The sequence below is a fragment of the Corella eumyota genome, chromosome 7 (assembly GCF_963082875.1).
Source record: "Corella eumyota chromosome 7, kaCorEumy4.1, whole genome shotgun sequence".
NCBI lineage: Eukaryota > Metazoa > Chordata > Ascidiacea > Phlebobranchia > Corellidae > Corella > Corella eumyota.
This window is the reverse complement of record NC_137496.1, coordinates 4489248-4510580: the sequence shown is the minus strand read 5'-3', so window position 1 is coordinate 4510580 and position 21333 is coordinate 4489248. Positions and strand designations below refer to the sequence as shown.

The window sequence follows — 21333 nt, the reverse complement described above, 5'->3', positions numbered from 1 at the left end:
TTTAAAACAAATTAACCCCAGAAAATTTGCTGACTACGTAGTTTAAATAAGACCAGAGTAAGGTATTTTAATTTAAACACTGATATCGTAACCATGAATAAGTGGGTTGGTAAAATAGCGTTAGTGACTGGTGCATCTTCTGGTATTGGAAAAGCAATCGTCGACAAGTTAGTTCGAAGTGGAATGAAAGTTGTTGCTTGTGCTCGTAGAGTGGAAAAACTAGAAGAACATGCATTGGAGTTAAACAAATGCGGGCAAGGAGAAATGTTTCCAATAAAATGTGACGTTAAAAACGAACAAGAAATATTGTCAATGTTTAAATTCATCAAAGAAACTTCGGTGCATTACATGTATATGTTAATAGTGTTGGTATACTGTTAGATGCAAGCATTTTGGAAGGAAAGACAGAGGTAACCATCATCTGAACGTCTTTCGGACAATCTTGTTTTATAACTCCAATAATTGTATTTTTATGTTAATTGTTAAGGATTGGCAAAGTATGTTCGATGTTAACATTTTGTCGGTTTTTATTACAAGAGAGTCTTACGCACAACCAAATTTGCAGTTACGGAGTTAAACGAAGGGTTAAGGCAGGAACTTAGAGCCAAAAAATGTAACATACAAACCACATCTATATCACCTGGTATGGTGGACACCGAATTTTTTAACAGGTAATGTAAAGTTAGTTAACCGACAGCGTAGTGTAGTGGTAAGAACACTTGCTACACCATCATGAGGTAGTTGGTTCAACTCCCACTGCTCCAAAGGTGGGCACCAAATCGTTAATGCGTTAAACGTTAAATAACGAAGTTAATTTTTTTGTTAAAATTTAACTTTTAAGTTAATTTTAAAAATCGTTATCGGACCTGTTAACTTTCGTTAAATTGTGCTTCCGTTAAATTAAGCCCGTTAACTCAATATTTTACAAGTAAATCCATGGTAATATAAGGAATATATATGTTTAAAATCGCCGTTTTTCGGGTTTAATCGTCGCAATTTTTAAACGATGTAAGTAATTAATATCCGGCCACTGTTATTTGGGCATTAGGCCTATGCCAGTTTTAAAAACTTCTTCTAAACCATTTTCGTCTAGTTAAAACATCGATTAAGAAAAAAACTATTTTTTTAAATCTTTTTTTATAAAAAAGGTAATTTCTTTGTTTGTTTTAATTAAATATTAACGTTAACGTTTAACGATAACTTCCGTTACACTTGGTTTAATTTACCGAAAAAACGTTAGCGAAGTTACTGTTATGTGTAACAAATAACCATTTAACGAAGTTGCTTTTTCGTTTAACTGTGCCCACCTATGCACTGCTCTCATGCTTTAGCGCCCTTGAATAAGGCGATGTAAACGGTATAAACTCCTGCCGAGCCAGCACTTAATCAGCAGCATAATTAGTGGGCAATTATAGTCTCTATAACATCCCTACCTGCCACAGGCAACTCGAGACTGGGTCGGAGTAACATTAATGTTACTCTATGTTTAGGTCGCGCATTCGACCTTCCCACATCGAGGATAAATATATATACAAAAAAAAGTTGTTTACCCAAACCGCAGTGTGTATTTAAGATAAATGCATATCCTAAACTAAATCTGCAAGTGTTCTTTAATAACACAACTTTATTTATTACTGTTTATTTAATTAAACAGCCTTGAAAAGGATTACCGCGAGGACTTAACAAACAGCGCTGCAGGTGGACTATCGCCGAACGAGATAGCTGATGCAGTTGTATTTGCTTTAACAGCCCCATCACACATGGACGTCAGCGAAATAGTGCTACGTCCAGTTGCTCAAGTCTTTTAAAACTTTTGCAAGGCATGTGTAATCTTATATATATACATATAATGGGAATTGTTATAACATACTAAAACCTAATTTATTACGCTTTAGGTAATATTCCGTAGAAACATTATTGATACACATCAGTAACGCTGTACTTAGATTTCAAAATACTGACATGGTATTGATGGAATGTTTTTTTAATTTTGAAAAAGTGATTTAAACAACTATCAGTATGCATTATAATAGGTTTTATAACTCGCCTGTTGACATAACCTCATTAGTTATATTAGTTAATTAATGTTTAAAGCTTCGACTTTAATAATATTTTAACGTGACCGGATACCATTATATCGTTTGTCGTAATAAATTTGCCATTTGTCATTTAATATATATATTATTTCTTACCTTTATTAAAAATAAAAAATTTGTCAATTTCAAAAAGCTGGAGATATAAACGTTAAGATTAATTGATTTAAGAAGAAAACCAACCAAAAATAACTGAACTGTAAAAACAGTTTTCGATCATTGATAACCTTTTTAAAAAAAATTCCTTTTACGCAATTATCGGGGCGTGCGAAGGGACAATACTAAAGTACGGGATACGGGATAGTGCGGGACCGTATGTAAACGTTAACGAAAATTCGCGGAATGCGGGACGGAACGGAATTTTTGTACTTTTCTGCGGGATGATTGCTGTTTTTATCTAAAGGGCTAAGGGGTGATGCGGGATTAACTTTAAAGGTAAAGAAATGATGCGAAATTGAATATAAAGCACAAGGGAAGATTAGGAGAGGGTATAAAAAGTCCGTCCTTTTCCGCATTCAGCGTTTTTTTGTTAACGTTTACATACGACCTCGGTATTTCCCGCACCCCGCAACTTCCCGCATCCCGTATTTTAGTACTACCCGTGCGAAGCAAAAATTTTAAAACTCTTTACTGATACACTACAAACTTTAAGAAAAAACAATTTTGTAAGGTATGTTAAAAACTAAATGAGTCGATAACCCAAATTAATTTTTAAAAAATCAATAAAGTCGCGGTTTTAAGAAATATTTAGGCTCAGATAACTTAAAAAAAGTTACGTTTAATATTTAATGGTATAGCAATATGTTTAGAAAGTAAAAGCTTTAAACAAATACTTAAAAGTTGCCCATTATGTACATAACGGATATGATGCTAAAATAAAACTTAAGTAGCTTACTGACCTACTTATCGAAAGTCTCGCGAATAACAAAGTAAACGTAAATTAAAAGATTGATTTATTAATTTTAGTTATCATTATTGAAAAAATATTTGAATTGAAATGGATAAGTGGGTTGGTAAAGTAGCGTTAGTGACTGGTGCATCCTTGGGTATTGGAAAAGCAATCGTTGACAAATTAGTTCAAAGTGGAATGAAAGTTGTTGCTTGTGCTCGTAGCGAGGAAAAACTAAAACCCCCTTCATTAGAAGTAAACAAATGTGGACAAGGAGAAATGTTTCCAATAAAGTGTAACGTTAGAAACGAACAAGAAATATTGGCAATGTTTAAGTTTATCAAAGAAAAATTTGGTGTCCTCCATGTATGTGTTAACAATGCTGGTATATTTACAGAAGCCCATTTATTGGACGGCAAAACAGAAGTAAACTTTTAAATTAAAAATCTTAAAAATGACAAATCAATTTTAAAAGCTTTGTGTATACTTTAAGCTTATCAATTTAAAACTATATAAAAACTAAGATTTTTTTGCATTAATAACTAGTTAACGTTAAATTCACAATTATTTTGATCAAACGCTTGATTACTTATAAAATTAACTTAATAGGATTGGCAGGAAATGATAGAGGTTAACATGCTTGCTCCATGTATTGTAGCAAGAGAATCCTATTCGTTGATGAAAAAACATGATGGCCATTTTATCAACATTAACAGTACTGGAGGTCATAAGGTAGCACCAAATGCTGTTGTTTATTGTGCTACTAAACATGCAGTCACTGCGTTAACTGAAGGACTAAGGCAAGAACTAAGAGCCAAGAAAAACAACATTCGAACTACGTCTATATCACCGGGACTTACTGCGACAAATATTTTTGACAAGTATGATTATTTAAGTATCATGTAAACGATTTCTGTTTAAAATGTGATTCAGGAAGTCATTAAGTTTAATTAAAATTCATTGTTTTTATAGGACTGATAACACATATGCGAAGGAAGGTATAAAGGTTGTTGGACAATGTTTGCAACCAGAAGAAGTAGCCGATGCAGTTTTGTTTGCTTTATCAGCACCATTACATATGGATGTAAATGAAATTACAATAAAACCAACTGTTGAAGTCTTTTAATATTCGTGGAGTAACCTTTTTACAAAATAAATATATATATTTTTTAAAACTAAATATCTCGCAGCTATGAATTTAACGTGTTGTAAATAATAACATAAGATATAGGCTAGTAGTGGTAGCACAGTTTAAATTGGTACGAAAACTAGGTTACTGCTTGCAACAAAGGTGCAAATAACCCCTTTATCGCTGAACCATATCGTCTGTTGATTTTGTACAAGCAACGGCTTAGGTAAATGTTTAGCAAAACTGTAAGCACATAATACTATAGAAAGATACGTATCGCATTTTTATCAATAATGCATTGTGTACATCAGATTTTAGTCATGTTTAATGCCGTAGTAATATAGGTAATATTTACAGACAAAATTTAACGGATAGTGGTAGATAAATTTATGTTTTCTTTTTTTATAATAGAACTTTTTTAGATTTTAAATTTGACATTTAGGCTTAGAAATCTTACATAGCGAAAATTTTAGGCTAAGTCAAAAGCTATGGATAAGTGGATTGGTAAAGTAGCGTTGGTGACTGGTGCTTCTTCTGGTATTGGAAAAGCAATTGCTGATAAATTAGTTCGAAGTGGAATGAAAGTTGTTGCTTGTGCTCGTAGCAAAGAAAAACTTGAAGAACATGCATCAGAGTTAAACAAATGCGAACAAGGCGAAATGTTTTCAATAAAATGTAACGTAAGAAATGAACAAGACATCTTGTCAATGTTTAAGTTTATCAAACACAAGTTTGGTGCTTTGCACGTTTCTATCAACAATGCAGCAGTATTACGTGAAGGAGACTTACTAACAGGAAAAACAGAGGTTGGTATTATCTTTGATCTTATTACCTTAAAGAGATAACGTCGTGCGTCACGTAACTCGCGAGCGTAGGGACTTTCCCTATTTACAATATTTTAACTGCAAATCCTGAAATCTCAAAAACCACTTGACCAATTTTTAAAATAATGGTATCCTCGAGCAAGTTGGAAAAATTTCAACATAATTAAAAAAGAAACTCTGCGACCGAAACATCTTTTTAACTATTTAAAATTTTAAATTCCTAATTGTTATTATAGGATTGGCGTGCCATGATAGAAACTAACATGCTAGCGCCTTGCATAGTAACAAGAGAATCGTATTTATTGATGAAATCAAGCGAAGGACATTTCATAAATATCAACAGTTTGGCTGGGCATCAGATTATGCCCGAACTACCAGTACATTCTGCCACAAAATTCGCCATTACAGCCCTAACTGAAGGTTTAAGACAAGAACTTAGAGCCAAAAAGAGTAATATACGAACTACCTCTATATCGCCCGCTACAGTAAAAACTGCTTGTTTAGACACGTAAGTAATTTTACCACCAGGATATGTAATTAAAGTACATGTTTCATGTGTTTGTTATTGAAAATGACTTTGTGTATAAGAGATACGATCTTTATTTTAACAGGTTTAGCGAAGAGTTTCAAAAAAAAACGTTTGGCGGCATTACTTTACAGCCAGAAGATATAGCTGACGCTGTTGTATTTGCATTATCAGCACCATTGCACATGGACGTTAACGAAATATTAATCAGACCAACAAAGTAAATTTAAAATGTTGCAAATTAGAAAATACAATTAACTGTTTTTATGTGATACTAAAGTGTAATCCAGTATTTGATTAAAATATGTTAGATACTGAAGTGTGTTTAAATTTATGTCTGCAGGCTACATTTGCCGTAGAGTTAAGATAGCATCAAGTTTGAACTTTACATTATAAAGCCAGCAAATAATCAATTAAAATAGAAGTCGTAATGCGTTGAACACAAACTACTACATTAATCAAAGTATTTTTTAGGAAAAAAACTAGCACGACTTGATTGATAAACTAATGACAGGTTTAAATGCTGTTATGCAATAGTGTGATGTTATTCGAAATTTTGAAAATTGTTATATAAGTAGGTTTATAAGTTAATTCTACAAAAAAGTATAGGCCTCCTTGCTTAACTATGGATAAGTGGGTTGGTAAAGTAGCGTTAGTGACTGGTGCATCTTCTGGTATTGGAAAAGCAATTGCCAAAAAACTAGTTCGAAGTGGAATGAAAGTTGTTGCTTGTGCTCGTAGCGAGGAAAAACTTTAAGCACATGCATCAGAGTTAAACAAATGCGGGCAAGGAGAAATGTTTCCAAAAAAATGTAATCTAAGAAACGAACAAGAAATATTGGCAATGTTTGAGGTTATCAAAGAAAAGTTTGGGGTCCTTCATGTATGTGTTAACAAAGCTGGGATGTATCAGGAAGAGTTTCTACTGAACGGCAAAACAAAGGTATTTTTGCGCCTAAAAATGTTCACTTACGTTTTTAAAAACTTGTTTTTTGTTTGGGTAAATCAATTTACAAAGCTTCTTAAGCATTTAAATTTTACATGTTTTGATAAAGATTTTGCACTCAAGCTGCCAATGTCATTTAAGGTCGTGGGTTTAATTCCCACTGCTCTTATGCTGTAGCGCCTTTGAGTATAAGGTGCTATAAATGGTATAAACTCCTGCCAAGCCAGCACTTAATCAGCAGCATAATTATCGGGCAATTATTATCTATATAATATCCCAAACTGCCACAGGCAACTCGAGACTGGGTTGAAGTAACTGATGTTACTCTATCTTTAGATCGCACATTCGACCTTCCCACATCGAGGATAAAGTTAGAGCTCAACGTGCCTGCCCCGTGTATTGTTACAAGAGAATCTTATTTGTTGATTAAATACCATGATGGTCATTTTATCAATATTAACAGATTGGCCGGGCATGTAATAGCTCCCAATATTGCCATGTACTGTGCTACAAAACATGCAGTTACTGCGTTAACTGAAGCACTAAGACAAGAACTAAGAAAAACAACATTCGAACTACATCAATATCACCTGGACTAACTGATACCGAAATGTTAAGAAAGTATGTTTGTATATTTACAAATAAAGGCTTTTATTTAATTTAAGATCCACGAATGTGTTGTGTTTAAATTAATGTTTAATGTTTTTTGAGGATTGGGAATACAATGGCGCAAGATGCTTTAAATGTTGCTGACCAACATTTGCGAACGGAGAATGTAGCCGAAGCAGTTGTGTTTGCTTTAAAAGCGCCATTGCATATGGATGTTAATGAAATTACATTCAGGCCAACTGATGATGTTTTTAAATAATTCTATGGTCCTCTTTTTACAAACAGCACAAAGGATTTTTTTACTTATTTAACGATGTTTATTATCTAACCGAATACAATACACCTGGCTGCATAATTTAACGTTGTGCCTATTTTACCAAATTTTAACAATATATATAAATATATGTACTAGTCAATTGTCAATAAAATCCTAATGCCAAAGGTTAATAGTGCTGTTTGGCAAGATAAAATAGCGCAGTTTAAAACAGGAAAAAAATTGAAAATTGGGTATAAAATAAAACGTGCTATGTGACGTCATTTTCCGCTATTCAATCGTGCGTCACTTTAAATAATATGGGTTAATGGAGCATGCGTAAAATATGATTTTATTTTAACAAAGCTAATAAAAAGTTGGGAGAAATTATTCGAAAGGTATTACATTACAGCCCGATAAAATTGTTGAAAGCGTGGTATTTGCTTCATCAGACCTAATGTAGATTGACGTAAGTGAATTAAAAAATTAAATAAAGATAATTTGCAGCTCTTTTGTAGTGTTATTACAAAGTGGAAGTATTGTTAAGTTATAATAATTTAAAAAGCTTGAAGTAATTCAACAAAACGATAAAATTGATAATGTTTATCAAATATGAAGTTGAAATTTGATATATTTAAAAACAATTCTGCCTTTGCGCGTCCTTTCCTTTTTATTTAAATTTAAATTTAAATGCATTTTGACAATATATTAGAAATTTGACCTTTTTTAATTTAAATATTAAAAAGATAATTTACACTAAATAAGCTGTTAAAAACATTTTGTTTAATTCCAAAAGGAAATTGTGTTGCTGTACTCATTTCCTATGTTAGTTACATTTAATTACGGAAGCATTTTAACAATATGTTAAAAATTCGAATAGATGTGTAGAGTATGTTATCATTTTGTAATACCATTTTTTATGAACTTTTATATGCATTAAATTAACAGAAAAAAACTAAACGTTAAAAAAAATGGATAAATGGTTTGGTAAAGTAGCGTTGGTGACTGGTGCATCAGCTGGTATTGGAAAAGCAATAGCTGTTAAATTAGTTCAAAGTGGAATGAAAGTTGTTGCTTGTGCTCGTAGCAAGGAAAAACTTGAAGAACATGCATCAGAGTTAAACAAATGTGGACAAGGAGCAATGTTTCCAATAAAATGTGACGTTAGAAACGAACAAGAAATTCTGGCAATGTTTAAATTTATCAAAGAAAAGTTTGGTGTTTTACATGTATGTGTTAACAATGCAGCAGTTATATACGAAGCAAGTCTTTTAGCAGGAAAAACAGAGGTAGTATTTGATTTTTATTTTGAATACTTTAATATTTATTTGTTTATTTTATGTTTTTTTATTACAGGATTGGCGTGCTATGATAGAAACTAACATTCTTGCGCATTGTATAGTTACAAGGGAATCGTATTCTTTAATGCAACCGAGCGAAGGCCACATAATTAATATTAACAGTTTGACTGGCCATCAAGTATGTGTTAAACTGTCGCTACATTCAGCAACGAAATTCGCAATAACAGCCTTAACTGTAGGGTTAAGGCAGGAACTTAGAGCCGAAAATAGTAAAATTCGAACTACCTCTATTTCGCCCAAATGTGTTAAAACTGGTATTTTGGACAAGTGAGTTCCCTTTATTACTATTTAAAAGTACGTTATCAGAAAATGACATTCAAAAAGTCGATTTAAAGTCTTGGGTTCGAATCACAAGATAGATATCTTAAATTTCTGTAAACTCGTCTACTAATATTAAAAAGATAAGTAATTGAATGTTAACAAATATTTTCTGCGCAAATATTAATAAATGACAACTGCATAAACCTGGATTTTTCTAACAGATTCAGTGGAGACTATAGTAGAAAAAACTTTGAAGGCATTACGTTACAACCCGAAGATATTGCCGATGCAGTTGAATTTGCATTATCGGCGCCATTACACATGGATGTTAATGAAATAAAAATCAGACCAACAAAATAAATTGAAGATATTGCAAAGTTGATAATATATTGTGCACTAATAAAATTAAATAACGATGGCGGCATATGTAACAAAATTAATAAACGGAAAAATGATAAAAAAGACGTTTTTTTAATATTAAAGTATAATCAAGTATTCAAATAAATATATTAAGCGCTAAAATGTATTTGAAATTTATGTCTGCAGGCTATAGTTGCCATAACGTTAAGCTGGCATTAAGTTTGTACATTACGTTTTTATAAAAAGTAAATTAAATCAATCAAAATAAAGTTTAATAAAGTGTAGAACATGACCTGCATTAATCATAGTATAGTGAGTGTTATTTCAGCAATTATGAAAGTTGCATGACTCAACCATAATGACACACACATTAAAATTTTGCAACGTCGTGGTTTATTGTATAAAATTCCAATATAAACGCAAGCTGTTTTTTATGTAGATATGTAAAATTAATTAGATCAAAAAGAAAGTTTACTCAACCATGGATAAGTGGGTTGGTAAAGTAGCGTTAGTGACTGGTGCGTCTTCTGGTATTGGAAAAGCAATCGTCGACAAATTAGTTCGAAGTGGAATGAAAGTTGTTGCTTGTGCTCGTAGAGAAGAAAAACTTGAAGAACATGCATCAGAGTTAAACAAATGCGGGCATGGAGAGATGATTCCAATTAAATGTGATTTAAGAAAAGAACAAGAAATTCTGTCAATGTTTAAATTTATCAAAGAAAAATTTGGGGTCTTACATGTATGTGTTAACAATGCTGGGGTTTTGTACAATGCCTATCTGCTAAATGGAGAAACGAAGGTAAGTAGTTAGTTAGTTTTTTGTAAAATATTGTACTTTTATTTGGTTGTGGTTAGATTGTAGGCCTATGACTTTCCAAAAAGATATTGTATATGTTATTCGTCAAATCTATTTCATTAATAAACTCTGCAAAGAAATAAGCCCACTAAACAATACCAAGTAATACATTATATTTAAACTGTAGGAATGGCAGGAAATGGTTGACGTTAACATCGTTGCAACATGCATTGTAACAAGAGAATCTTATTCCTTAATGAAAGAACATGATGAAGGCCATATTATCACCCTTAACAGCACCGCCGGGCACAAGGTTGGGGTCTATGTTATTTTGTACAGTGCAACTAAGTTTGCTATTACGGCTATTACTGAGGGATTAAGACAAGAACTTCAACTGAAGAAAAGTAATATTCGAACCACATCCATTTCACCTGGGGTTACTGCCACAAATATATTTGACAAGTAAGTTACATAAGACATTTCCTAATATTAAAATACGCGACTATAGTAACATTTTTTACCCATAATATTATTAGAACAGCTAACACAGTGATTAAAGAAACGATCAAAATTGACAAGGCCTGTTTGCACGCCAACGATGTAGCCGAAACAGTTTTATTTGCCCTGACAGCGCCACCTCATGTGAATGTCAACGAAATTACTGTCAGAGCAACAGTAGAAATCTTTTAATCATTTAATCGATGTGTGCAAGAATCCACGAATAAATATCTATACAAAAGGGGAATAAAATTAAGATTGTTTTACAAGGACCTGAAAAAAATAAATATCTTTTTACAAAATAAAGACATAGTTTGTTTGCTAGCCTATATTGATTGTTTACTTTTAAAGCGTATAAGTACAAACCGCAGTATTGGCAAATATTTACAAATGGTTTATTTTATACTTTTTAAAACACATACAAGCTCCTAATCACATATAAAACATTGCTTATGTATGATCATACGCAGGTATTTACGTTTAAGATATACATTAAATGGATAGGTGGGTTGGAAAAGTAGCTTTAGTGACTGGTGCATCTTCTGGTATTGGAAAAGCAATTGCCGAAAAATTAGTTCGAAGTGGAATGAAAGTTGTTGCTTGCGCTCGTAGCGAGGAAAAACTCAAAGCACATGCATCAGAGTTAAACAAAGGCGGGCAAGGAGAAATGTTTCCAATAAAGTGTGATCTTAGAAATGAAACGGATATTTTGGATATGTTTAAGTTTATCAAAGAAAAATTTGGTGTTTTACATGTATGTGTTAATAATGCTGGAGTGTTGTACGAGGCTCATCTTGTAGATGGAGATACTAAGGTTTGTAGAGACCTGTCCTCAATTTTTTGAAATCCAGTTAATAAATTTATTTTTAAAATTCTTAACTTATGCCTTATATTTAAAGAGATGGTTCGGTCGTAGAGTTTCTTTTATAATTATGTTGGAATTTTTCCAACTTGCACGAAGATACCATTATTTTAAAAATTGGTTAAGTAGTTTTTGAGATATCGGGATTTGAAAGTAAATATTGTAAATAGAGAAAGTCCCAACGCTCGCGAGTTACGTGACGCACGACGTCATCGTCGTAAGATCATATGCTGGCAGACATAGGAAAATGACCTTATTTTGTCCTCTCTGACCCGTTTGTTGTACTTTTTTAAAAAAAATTTTTGCAGCAAACAAACTTAACATAAAAAGCAATATTTAGCCATATTATATAAGACATTTTTTACTTTTAAAGTATTTTTAATTAGGTAGGCTCTATTTGAAAAATTCTAACAAATTAAGGTTACGTTGTTGATTTTGGAAATTTACCAGCCAATTGGAAATTTACCAGCCAAATATTAGTGTTTGCTGCCCTTCTTAACTTTAGTTTGTGCTTAACACTTGTAAAAATATAACTAAAATAACTTTTATAGTATAACCAAAATAAAAGTATATATTGTCTATATAGACTATATACGCTAATTTGAAAAATTTGACAATATATTAGTTAGCAATAATGAAATAATTTTATTTTAAACCAAACTAAGACTGTGTTAACGGTAAACTTTGCTTTAATAAGACTTAGTTGACCTGTCTTTTTCTTGCAAGAATTTGTAAGCGTTTTTGGCTGGTAAATTTTCAAAATTAACAGCATAGCCATAATTTGTTAATTTTTTTAAATACGGCCTACCTAATTAAAAATACTTTAAAAGTAAAAAATGTCTTATATAATATGGCTAAATATTGCTTTTTATGTTAAGTTTGTTTTCTGCAAAAAAAATTTTAAAAAAGTACAACAAACGGGTCAGAGAGGACAATTTAGGTCATTTTTCTATGTCTGCCAGCATATGATTTTACGACGATGACGTCGTGCGTCACGTGACTCTCGAGCGTTGGGACTTTCCCTATTTACAATGTTTACCTTCAAATCCCGATATCTCAAAAACTACTTAACCAATTTTTAAAATAATGGTATCCTCGTGCAAGTTGGAAAAATTTCAACATAATTAAAAAAGAAACTCTACGACCGAACCATCTCTTTAAATTACAGAAATGGGCTGAAATGATAGAGGTTAACATACTTGCATTGTGTATTGTAACAAGAGAGTCATATTCGTTAATGAAACAACTTGATGGTCATATCATAAACATCAACAGCATTGGGGGACTTAAGGTAGCACCCAATGTCGTCGTTTATTGTGCTACAAAATTTGCAACCACAGCTTTGACAGAAGGGTTACGGCAAGAACTAAGGGCGAAGAAGAGTAACATTCGAACTACATCAATATCACCAGGGCTAACTGACACAAACTTATTTGATAGGTAAGTCAATTAGACTAGAGCATATACAAAGCTTTTAATTCGTGTTACCATTTTCCCCCAAAATATACTTTATTTCTTTTTAAAGAAAGAAAAATGAATACGTAAGAGAACTGATAAAGGTTGACAAGGCTTGTTTGCAACCAAGTGAGGTGGCTGATGCAGTAGTATTTGCCCTGAAAGCGCCACAACACATGGATGTCAATGAAATAAGAATACGGACAACTGCCGAAATATTTTAAATTCTGGCTTTATGAAAAATAATAAAATAACATTCTCTTTAAAATAAAATTTAAAACTATTCCTAATAAAATGATTTTAATATTTGCAAGCTGTTGCTATTATTAAAGGCCTTTATGTAACTTTCTGAGGCAATAAAATCAAGTTGTTAAATATTAACATCAGTTTAATTATAGGCTGATTAAACAACATTACGACTCTAGCCTATTTTTAATAAATCCACACTAAAAAAATTTCAAGTTAAACTTTTGGAGTATAGAAATTAGAAATATGTGGTTAGGCTGTTTACACAACATTACGGCTGAAGCTTTATAATATGTTTACACAACATTATGGTTGTAGCTTTATAATAATCTCGCACTACAAACATTTTCAAGTTAAACTTTTGAAGTATAGAAATTAAAAATATACAAGCTATGGATAAGTGGGTTGGTAAAGTAGCGTTAGTGACTGGTGCAGCTTCCGGTATTGGAAAAGCAATTGCTGATAAATTAGTTCAAAGTGGAATGAAAGTTGTTGCTTGTGATCTTAACTAGGAAAAACTTAAAGAACACGCATTAGAAGTAAACAGAAGCGGGCATGGAGAAATGTTTCCAATAAAATGTAACGTAAGATTTGAACAAGAAATATTGGCAATGTTTAAGTTTATAAAAGAAAAGTTTGGTGTTCTACATGTATGTGTTAACAATGCAGGAGTCATGCATAAAGTTGATCTTTTAGATGGGAAAACAGAGGTAAGGGGACATTTGTCGGATAAAATATCGTTTACTTTAGTGAAGTTAATCATATGCAAAATCAAATTGTTATGTTCTCTTCACAACATGGTTATATTTCTACTTTATTATATCTCTAGCAAAACCAACATTTTGGAAGAGTAAGTATGTTAAATAATTGTAACACATACGTATTTAGTAAACATTTTAATAATATTTTTGTTGTAGACTTGGCGAGGAATCTGCGAAAGCCGCCTGGGATGCGAATAGCCACTTGCAACCTGAAAACATTGCAGATGCGGTTGTATCTGTACTTGCAGCGCCACTTGATGTTGATATCAATGATATATTAATTAGATCAGTTCAATCATTAGTCCTCTAATTGCTTATTAGAGCAATAATTTAATTACTGTAAATTTGAAAATGATAAGCTAAACATATATGTGATAGTTACAATTAATCTGCTAAAATTTATTTTAATAATTTGTACAATAAAAAAAGTATAAAGCCCAAGTTATTGTTTGAAATACTTGAAAAGTTACGTTAGAGTGTTTAAGACCTAATATCTAAGTATTTAACGGCTCTGTTTGTAAAAGAAGCCAATCGTAATATTATATTTCTTCTGTGATAAGATATGGACTGTTGGGTATACCACTAGCAGGTTTTTGATTTTAAAAGATTCTGTCTTTTTTGCTGCATTGCCTGTTTAATAGCAGAGGACGTTGCCTCAGTTTTGTTAAGCTGCCTTTTCGAGTGAAGCTCGTGCATCCGTTGCTCAATCCGGAAAGAGTTTTGAGAGGCCTTCTCGGAGTAATTAGACGACTCACCGTTTGTGGGATTTATATGAGTCACAGTCGGCCAATTTCGTTCCGGTGTCACGTGACCATTTTGATCCTCAAACTTGTAAGTTCGCTTTGGTACCGGAGTCCGATTCCGGGTTGGTTCCTCTGCTCCGGAGCTGTCTCTAGGAAGATTAATCGAAATCATTCGATACGTCTTCATCTTAGCATCTGTGGAATGTTCTTGCTTTTCGCCAGAGAGTCTTTTCTCTCTTCTTCTCTTTTCCATGAAACGCTCTTTTAGGGCGGAAGGCGAACGACTCACGAGAATTGACGATTGGCGTTGCTAAACCAAAACAATAATAACATATTTTAAAAATAATAATGAATTTAAAATAAAGGACTATTTTGTTGAACTATCGTATGAAAAAAGTCGAAAAAGTTTTCTTTTCCGCTTTCATACTGGTCGTTGAACCTTCGATGCATGACGTCATTACTGCCACACTGACCAAAGGTCATCTTGATGTGTGACGTCATTCCACTACATTTAATAGTGGGCATCTTTATGTGTGACGTCATTCCACTACATTTACTAGTGGGCATCTTTATGTGTGACGTCATCAAGCCACACTGACAAGTAGCCATATTGGTGTGTGACGTCATTACGGTCACACTGATCATTGGTCATCTTGATGTGTGACGTCATTACTGCCACACTGACCAGTAGGCATCTTGATGCGTGACGTCATTACCGACACACTGACCAGTAGCCATCTTGATGTGTGACGTCATTACCGCCACACTGACCAGTAGCCATCTTGGTGTGAGACGTCATTACCGCTACACTGACCATTGGTCATCTTGGCGTGTGACGTCATTACCGCCACACTGACCATTGGCCATCTTGATGTGTGACGTCATCGTCGCCACACAGACCATTGGTCATCTAAATATGTGACGGTATTTTTGCCACACTAACCAGTGGTTATCTTAATATGTGACGTTATTTAAAGCAAAACTTCCCAACAAATACGTGTGTTTAGTTGCAACGCTTGCCATTTCCGCTGGAGACAAAACTTTAAACTGTTTTACTACAAACCTTTCTTCCCTTTTCTATCTTGTAGTATTCCTCTTTGGCCGCCAGCCTTTGTTCGTAAGACCACTGCGCTCTAAAGTCCTCGCAGAACGTAGTTAAAGATCGAAGCATATTCGACAAAGTTTCTTGCTATAAAAGAAAACTATACAGGTAATGAACAACTAATAGTTAAAATTTTTAAAGTGAACATGATTTAGATCTACCTTGTTTGCATTTGTGTTTTCAGGAATATAATACTTCTGGAATTCGTCAGCAATATGTAATGTGTCCTCGTAAAATTTCGCCAAATCGCGGACCTTAGTAGTCGCTAAAAAACAGTCAAAGTATATTTTAATATAGTACAAGGATTGTTATATCATAACTACTTAATTTTCTTGTACAATTAGTCTCGGGTTCGAGTCGCACCCTTAGCGATTTCATTTCTACGAGACGTATGATAAAAAAATATTAACTAAATTATGGTTTTACCGTTTTCCAAAAATTCCTTCATTTTCTCTTTAAAAATCTCCGCTTCAGACTCTATTGTACAACCTCTTTCGATGGCCGGTAGAAGTCGCTCTTTGCACTCTGTTAAATCGATAGCCGTTGCTTCCAATTCGTCGCCAATGTCAGGCAACGAAGCAGCAATAGCTCGTAAAAGTAAGTCTTGGTCTGGTAGTTTGCTCATATCTTCTGGGCGGGGAGTGCTTGTCATCTGTGTTTCGTCTAGGCTACCATCTATACTCATTTGTTTGCGTACCATTTTGACTGTGTAATGCAGCAAATTGCTATCGCCTTCCTATATCCAAATAATACATATTAAAGTAGCAAGTTTTTTTTAAAGGATTCACTTTAGGCACTTGTACTAAAATTGAGAAAGTTTACTTGCGATTTTACATCTTTCAACTTTGGAAGAATATCGAGGTAGTATCCGTCTGCCTTGCCTCGCTGCGTCCCCTTGTTCATGTGGTTACCAAGCAACAACACTACCTCCAAGATCTTGCGTATCGTATCACTTCAAATTAAGAAATGAGTTTGAAAATTGCAAAAATTTAATAAAAAAAAAGAAACTTACTTGTTTATAATAAGCTTGCAAGCCTCGTTTATTGAAATCAGTTGCTTGTGGATGTCAATCATCTGATCAGGAAATCTCTTTGCAAAAATCCAACACTGTAAATTAAACAATTATTTTAGCAATGTTTAATATAGAAATTTACACATAAATATAGCTGCTAACCTGTAAACGTTCGTCGAGGTTTGGTATCATCGCAAGCATTAAGATAAACTGTTCGGGTTTGTCTAATATACCTCTTGGCTTTAACTTTAGAATGTCAGCAATTTCGTCCAGTTCTTGCGGCGTTGGACGGATGTCGTAAAGAGCCTGCAAACTAACGCAGAAATGAAATTAATAATTATGTAAGTACTTATATAGTATATATAAACTAGCTGTAAACTATACCCACCATGCGCTTACAATGCAAACATCATTATTTTAACAAAAATAGAACAACTTAAGAGTTGACAACGATTTTTTAGATTTTATGATCTTGTTTTTGACCGCAAGATGGTAAACCAGAGCAGTTATTTTCAATGAACAAGTATTTGAAAAATAAATGCTCTGGTTCATCATCTTGCGGACAAAAGATATAAAATAGTTAAAGAAATTCCATTGTTACCACCGAATAAATAATTCTAATTCACGCTATCCCTACATTTATAACAAACACGCATTCTAAAATACAAAAAAACGAAAACTTACGCGTCAATGTCTAGTTTATCGTCTTCCATATTAATAATGACGTCATGGAGTTCTGATACTGGCACCCTTATCGAATTTGCTCGAATGCCGACTTGCCTGGATCTTTCTAGTGGCAAAACTTTCAGAATTTTTCCCCTTTCATCGTTACCCTTAGCGGCAGCTTTTATGCGAGGAGTAGATGGTGATTGAACGGGTCGACGAAATAAACTAAACAGTTAAAAATAATTAAAATAGAATAAATCTAGGGTTAAAAATTACAAATTATCCATTGGCACAGCAATATTGAATAGCTAACCAAAAAATTAAACCCAGAAAATCAAATTTTATTTTTTTATTTTACTTTTCGAATTCTTCTCTGTTAAAGGTTACGCAATCCTCAAAATCCTTAATTTCCTCCCAGAAAATCTTCTCTCTCTTCCTGCGATCCTCGAGAGGAATAACGATCTTGTTCCAGAAAAGCGACTTCATAACAGGAGGACCCTCTCCTCCGTTTTGCGGAGAAGAGGGGGTGGGGCAAGGCGAAAGTTCAGGAGAAGGTAGGGGACTTATCTAACAAAAAAATGCTTCATTAAATAAAAACTTTAATATTGTTAAAACAACTTACTGAACTGAGTCCATAGGCTAAAACTAGTTGTCTTTATTTAAAGATAAAAACAGAACACATAAAAAACTTACGGATGGCAAACCGTATCGTTCCTGGAAAAATCTTTCATCTGGAATAGAAGAAGAGTGTAACGACATGTTGCTGTTGCTTTGGTTACTTTCTTCGGCAAAATTGTCATGCAGTTCCGATGTCGTGTAATCTTTAAAACATCAAAAAACATAAACATATATAAATACAGAATAGAGCTCGGTGTACGCCATTTATTTGCCTACAATATATATATATATATATATAAAACTGCTGTTTAAGATGCGCTAGTAAGTTATCGCTGGCAAATTCTTGTTAGGAGCGGCAACCATATTACGACGATTAAAATGCCTACTGTAGGATGGAGTATTGTCCTGCAATTCTAGCTTTAGAGGTTTCTATCTATACATTAATCTTATACTAGCTATTTGAAACTTTACTTTAATATAACATTTATTTTTAATGATATATTTACCTTCCTCTAATGGAATATCGTATTCCTTAACAACTTCTTCGAATCGAGTTTTTTTGCGAACGTTCTCGTTCACACGAAGTAGTTCCTTTGACTTTGAGGTACCGAAACTTCCAATGGTTTCAGGTTCTTCTGTTTCTCTTGATCGTGGCGGGCGTACTGGAGTTCTAAAATAGTTCAAAAAAATAAGTTTTAAGACTAAAGTATATGTAGCCTATAACAAAATGCATATATGGTTATGTTAATATTGAACGTAACATAAGGTTTATGTAGAAACTCATCTATATGTATAAAGGAGCTTAGTGGGTGATATACATAACTATGCATTTATGTGTATGTCCGATTCAAGGCCTACAAGTAATTATAACTGAGTAGTGCATAGTTTAGAGTTGCGAGACGATTTAAATACAGCATGTAGGGTAGGTTATCGACTCGTATTTAAAATAGAACGTAAAGATGACTTACTCGGGTATATCTTGTCTATGATTTCCATTGTAGAGCATCGAAGCTTTCAGAATACTCTTTTCCGACGTCTGTGTGCTCGCCGGGTGTTGTAAATCGTTTCTTATCCCATTTCCAGTATTTCGAGGGGCAAATTTTTGGGGTGAAGTTGACCCAAGGACGTTTTCTTCTTTTGACGTTGATCTGCGTGGAATTTCTTTCAAATCTGGTGATTCCCCTTGGGTAGGCACTTTTGCTGTCGCTTTTGGCGTTGAGTGGCCCTCAATTAATTTTGAGTTGTCACTTGCCGCTGAAATTGCGTCAGTATTATGTACACCTGGCCCAGGTGAACGCTTCTGCACAATAGCAGGCTCAGTTGCGCTTTTAAAAGTGGAAAACCTTACTTTTTCGGGTTTAGGTTCTTCGTTTTTCTTGTCCGAATTAAGCAAAGTTTTCGAAGGAGGTTTATACGCCTCCTTACGCGGACTTTGCGCTGGATTTTTTTCGTCTACGTCATTGGCTTTGTTACCTAGCTTTTCCGTCGTATTTTCTTGAGTGCTTCCTGGCTTTTTTTCAGGAGTTTCTTTCGGTTTCTGAGGGCTTTTAAACTCGGTTATAATCGGTGTTGTTTCGTCCTTGTCACTGCGAAAGATTAAAGAAGATTATTTTGTCACTTTCTACCCAATCATTCATTTGTTAAACCTACATTTTTTAAATAACTAAAATAACTCGGAATGTTCGTCAAACTTTAACAAAAATCTACTATATTGCATCATTTGATTAATAAAGCTGTTTAAACTGTGCTACATATAAAACAACGCATTACAAGTTTCAAATTCTACATAACAGCTGTTAGTACCATGTTTAACGCTAGCTTTTACAAAAAAACGCCTTTTTTAGTTGGCGCAAGAAATTTTACGTAAAGACGTTTTTCTCCGCAGGGTAAGCGCAAAAGGTCGCAGTTATAAGCTTACATGGTAAAACTGTATTCTATACGCTGCTCTACTTGGGCTAAAATACACGTTTATCTAAACAAAATGCAATAACATATACTTATATATATTTTGTTGTACTTACTTTTGGATATCGTTACTTCTGGGTTCGTTAACATAGCTTAAAGACTTCGTAGTTTTTTCGCTGAAGAAAGAATCTTCGGTTGCGGCGGTAATCGTCTTTGCCTCAAAGAAGCTATTTTTGGTCGCGTTGCCATTCATAGGTGAAGCCTTTATTCTAGCCTTAAAGTCGAAGCGTTAAAATTAACCAAAATTTTAACAAAAATAATGACAATTTATTTCAAAATTTTACCTGGATTTCTGCACCTTGACAATGCTCTGTTTCGATAGAGATTTTTAGGATAGCTTTTTCAACATCTCTGTCTTTTGTTTTTTTCTCGCGTGACCTTCTTATCACAGCAATGGCCGCCCGCTCGCGACTCGAAGCCCGTTCCCTCGCCTTATTCACGACTTGAGATACGTCCGTCCATCTGAAATAATATTTGTTGATAAAATGTTGTTTGAAAAAATTTTGAAAGTCCTGGGTTTTATTCAAACTGCTTTTAAGTTCTACCACCTTCAAGTAAAGCGATATAAATAGCAATAACTTTTGCAAATCCAAAAAAATCGACAAAAAATAATGAGAAATATGTTCAATAATATACTAAGCTGTCAAAGTCTCTTCAGGGCTGGGTCTAAGTTTAAATATTACGTTACGTTTAGGCTTTAAAGTCGTCCTTTCCACATCAATAAAAATGACAAAAATTAAAGGTTAGTATCATTAAAATAGTTGACCTACCTGTAAACGTGTGGCGAATCCTCAAAATTTGAGCTATTAGTAAGACTTTCGATATGACCCAGATCCAGTAACTTCTGAGCATACTTTCCTGCTCTGTCCCTACTGCCTTCAAACTTGCTATAATAAACCAGCAACCTGTCTACCAGCACCTGGCCTTTAAATACATCGTTAGTTGAACCAGTGACCGAGCTAACGCAGTCGCTGTCTTCTTTCGGAAAATGCGGGCTACCCTTGTCTTTAGGCGTGACGTCACTAGCGTGGGAATTTTCCATGTTTGAAATTAGCCAAATATTTTACTTTATTTCAAGAAAATTAATTTGATTTAAAAAATTCATAATCTTTAAAATTTGAGTTGAATTAAAATGTAAAAAGTTTTTTAAACATAATTCTTGAGTTAATTAATCTTATAATAATTGACAATTGCGCTAAATTATTAACTTGTAGTATGAATACCTTCTAAATTTATCTGCCAAAATATATATTAATTATATTACAACACACAGAGCCTCATACTCTAAATTACTAATCTTCATGTGTGCCTTTCATAATTTTCCATTTTTCCAAGCACCCTATTCAGTCACTCAAGTG

At 33.6% G+C, this 21333-nt stretch overlaps 4 protein-coding genes and 4 pseudogenes across 4 annotated transcripts; 7 read left to right on the top strand and 1 right to left on the bottom strand.

Moving 5' to 3' along the window:
• The first annotated feature begins 93 nt into the window (after positions 1-93).
• Positions 94-4108, top strand: LOC145759747 (dehydrogenase/reductase SDR family member 11-like; annotated as a pseudogene).
• A 491-nt stretch (positions 4109-4599) lies between these two features.
• LOC145759314 (dehydrogenase/reductase SDR family member 11-like) lies at positions 4600-5693 on the top strand. The gene is made up of 3 exons (XM_082573119.1): positions 4600-4917; positions 5172-5443; positions 5547-5693. Exons 1-3 carry the CDS (start codon positions 4600-4602, stop codon positions 5683-5685), a joined length of 729 nt encoding a protein of 242 aa, XP_082429245.1. The 3' UTR covers positions 5686-5693.
• A 393-nt stretch (positions 5694-6086) lies between these two features.
• Positions 6087-7275, top strand: LOC145759745 (dehydrogenase/reductase SDR family member 11-like; annotated as a pseudogene).
• A 965-nt stretch (positions 7276-8240) lies between these two features.
• On the top strand, positions 8241-9251 carry LOC145759845 (dehydrogenase/reductase SDR family member 11-like). The gene is made up of 3 exons (XM_082573697.1): positions 8241-8558; positions 8626-8897; positions 9119-9251. The coding sequence occupies exons 1-3, from the start codon at positions 8241-8243 to the stop codon at positions 9249-9251; spliced, it is 723 nt and encodes a 240-aa protein (XP_082429823.1).
• Positions 9252-9673: 422 nt separating this feature from the next.
• Positions 9674-10968, top strand: LOC145759287 (dehydrogenase/reductase SDR family member 11-like). Its single transcript, XM_082573082.1, has 3 exons — positions 9674-10050; positions 10235-10509; positions 10584-10968. Exons 1-3 carry the CDS (start codon positions 9733-9735, stop codon positions 10735-10737), a joined length of 747 nt encoding a protein of 248 aa, XP_082429208.1. The 5' UTR covers positions 9674-9732; the 3' UTR covers positions 10738-10968.
• Positions 10969-11041: 73 nt separating this feature from the next.
• On the top strand, positions 11042-13086 carry LOC145759744 (dehydrogenase/reductase SDR family member 11 pseudogene; annotated as a pseudogene).
• A 195-nt stretch (positions 13087-13281) lies between these two features.
• Positions 13282-21072, bottom strand: LOC145760067 (uncharacterized). The gene is made up of 15 exons (XM_082573931.1): positions 20746-21072; positions 20260-20437; positions 20032-20189; positions 18979-19596; positions 18517-18680; positions 18086-18213; positions 17751-17959; positions 17411-17617; positions 16889-17039; positions 16727-16821; positions 16537-16666; positions 16141-16450; positions 15876-15979; positions 15676-15801; positions 13282-14922 (listed from the first exon to the last, which is right to left on the bottom strand). The coding sequence occupies exons 1-15, from the start codon at positions 21015-21017 to the stop codon at positions 14452-14454; spliced, it is 3321 nt and encodes a 1106-aa protein (XP_082430057.1). The 5' UTR covers positions 21018-21072; the 3' UTR covers positions 13282-14451.
• Positions 13501-14179, top strand: LOC145759742 (dehydrogenase/reductase SDR family member 11-like; annotated as a pseudogene).
• Positions 21073-21333: the final 261 nt, after the last annotated feature.

Bases quoted from the DNA above. Each gene is read 5' to 3' on its own strand.
- LOC145759314 (XM_082573119.1), top strand. From the start codon at position 4,600: ATGGATAAGTGGATTGGTAAAGTAGCGTTGGTGACTGGTGCTTCTTCT. The intron at 4,918-5,171 runs GTTGGTATTATC...TTGTTATTATAG, and splicing joins TACTAACAGGAAAAACAGAG to GATTGGCGTGCCATGATAGA. The intron at 5,444-5,546 runs GTAAGTAATTTT...TTATTTTAACAG, and splicing joins AAAACTGCTTGTTTAGACAC to GTTTAGCGAAGAGTTTCAAA.
- LOC145759845 (XM_082573697.1), top strand. From the start codon at position 8,241: ATGGATAAATGGTTTGGTAAAGTAGCGTTGGTGACTGGTGCATCAGCT. The intron at 8,559-8,625 runs GTAGTATTTGAT...TTTTTATTACAG, and splicing joins TTTTAGCAGGAAAAACAGAG to GATTGGCGTGCTATGATAGA. The intron at 8,898-9,118 runs GTGAGTTCCCTT...TAACAGATTCAG, and splicing joins AAAACTGGTATTTTGGACAA to TGGAGACTATAGTAGAAAAA.
- LOC145759287 (XM_082573082.1), top strand. From the start codon at position 9,733: ATGGATAAGTGGGTTGGTAAAGTAGCGTTAGTGACTGGTGCGTCTTCT. The intron at 10,051-10,234 runs GTAAGTAGTTAG...TTTAAACTGTAG, and splicing joins TGCTAAATGGAGAAACGAAG to GAATGGCAGGAAATGGTTGA. The intron at 10,510-10,583 runs GTAAGTTACATA...TAATATTATTAG, and splicing joins GCCACAAATATATTTGACAA to AACAGCTAACACAGTGATTA.
- LOC145760067 (XM_082573931.1), bottom strand. From the start codon at position 21,017: ATGGAAAATTCCCACGCTAGTGACGTCACGCCTAAAGACAAGGGTAGC. The intron at 17,960-18,085 runs GTAAGTTTTTTA...TTTTTTTGTTAG, and splicing joins AACGATACGGTTTGCCATCC to ATAAGTCCCCTACCTTCTCC. The intron at 15,980-16,140 runs GTAAAACCATAA...ACTGTTTTTTAG, and splicing joins GAAGGAATTTTTGGAAAACG to CGACTACTAAGGTCCGCGAT.